The 1882-nt window shown below is 33.2% G+C and overlaps 1 protein-coding gene across 1 annotated transcript in view; it reads right to left on the reverse strand.

The window, feature by feature from the left end:
* The window catches only part of ADAM23 (ADAM metallopeptidase domain 23), a 92135-nt gene that overhangs the window by 65777 nt on the left and 24476 nt on the right, over positions 1-1882 (reverse strand). Inside the window, exon 5 of the mRNA XM_008588525.1 lies at positions 240-312. Within this exon, the coding sequence (XP_008586747.1) occupies positions 240-312 (73 nt within the window). The remainder of the gene's footprint in view (positions 1-239; positions 313-1882) is intronic.

The raw sequence follows: 1882 nt of genomic DNA on the forward strand, positions 1-1882 counted from the left end.
CAAATCACTGTGCTAAATTTGACCACACTCTCTAGTTCCCAGCACAGCTTTACTCCTGGGCTTCGTGTTTCAGTCTTTCCATCAGAAACACTCTCTGTGCCTCATTACATGAAAGCCACAGTTCACTTTACAGTTCTTGGACCAATCCCACTTCCCAACAAGCCTGCGTGCCTACCAAGTTCCACCAAGTCACAGCTTCCTACTACATAAATATAACAGCTATTTGAATGAAAACTTACTGTGATTCTTCATTTGTTTAGAATATTGTCCCACCAAGGTTTTCTGAATTATATGTGGTCGACCTGTGCTTTTCTAAAACAAAAACAATTACAGGCAATTAGAAAGCAAGATGTGAACAAGACTCTATGGAACAGTTAGAACTTTCTCTAATGTTCTTCCTAAAATGGAAACATTTATATGTCAATCTTTCAGCTATCAAAAGTATATGTCCTATTGAAACTTTCATTTTAAATAAAATAGAGCATTATCCAATTGCCTCAGTTTAGATAAAAGCAGAGTTTTATTAGTTACTCTTAGAATAGCTTTCTTCAAAGGAAATTTGAATAGAAAATTCACGAGAAACACAAAAGGTTAATAAACACATGAAAAAATGATGAACACTTTAATATTTCTTCAAAATGCAAATTGAAAAAATGAAATAGCAATTTTTGCCATTAAATTAGCAAATATTTAAAAATTATGATATCCATAGTTATTTATGGCTGGAAGGCAAAAAGCATTTTCATACATTGTTGGTAGGAGTAAACTAGTAGCATAGTTTGAGAGGGAAATGTGGCAATGTCTATCGACAACCTTGATATTCACATACTTTGCTCTAGAAGTTATGCTTTTAGGAATGTCTTACTACCATTACTAGTATTAGTATTAGCTTCCATTACTGAGTGCATAGGCACTGCTAATGTGCACATTACCCAATTAATTCCTCACAAGAACCCCATACAGTGCATACTTTATCACCATTTTACAAATAAAGATATTGAGGATCACAGAGATACATTATAATCTTAAAATTATATTATAAAACAATGATCAAATTTATTAAAAAATATATGGGAATACATCATCAAAGAACTGGAAAAGTGTAAAAGGTGAAGAGGAGTTACCTTTGGGAGATGGGATAATAGATAATTACTATTTAGTTACTTGTTCATTTTCCTTTCCCAAATTTTCCATAATGGATTGGCTTTATAATCAGAAAAAGTATTTATAAAAAAGTAACTTCTTAATAGATTACATAAGACTTACAAAAATTAAGAATCTGGTTATTCACTTATTATTTGTGAGATAACATGAATTCTAATTAGAAATATCCCATCCATATTACTTGATTTATTGCAAAGCATACTAAAATTAATAACAATAATAAATTAAACTTTAAAAAGTCTAAATTCAATTGCAGTAAGCTCTTAATTCTTATAACAGGTGAAAAGGTATCTTGAGTAATGGAATTCAAAACTGGATCTACAACAGTTTTGAAAACTGACTAATTTAAAGTCTTGAGCACTGCTCCTTTCCCTCTCACCACGCTGAGGATGAGGACAAAACATTCCATGAGGAAAGGCAGGGAATAGGGAGGAAGGCAAAAGAGAAAAGACAATAAGCACCTGACAATCAGCCTCTGAGCAATATGATTTGGAGTAAACAATGCAAACCCAGCACTTTAAACATTATGACATTTTATATTTATAAATCTTTTGACAGTTTTATAGACACTGTCATAAACATTTATTACTTCATCAAGTCTGCAAAACTGTCCTATTAGAAATGTATTTTAAAATTATCTCATTTTGGCCCGGCCCAGTGGCGCACTGCTACAGTGCACCACTTGGGAGCGCGGCAGCGCTCCCGCCGAGGGTTCGGA

This window comes from Galeopterus variegatus, unplaced genomic scaffold (genome assembly GCF_000696425.1).
Source record: "Galeopterus variegatus unplaced genomic scaffold, G_variegatus-3.0.2 Scaffold4877, whole genome shotgun sequence".
Classification (NCBI taxonomy): Eukaryota; Metazoa; Chordata; class Mammalia; order Dermoptera; family Cynocephalidae; genus Galeopterus; species Galeopterus variegatus.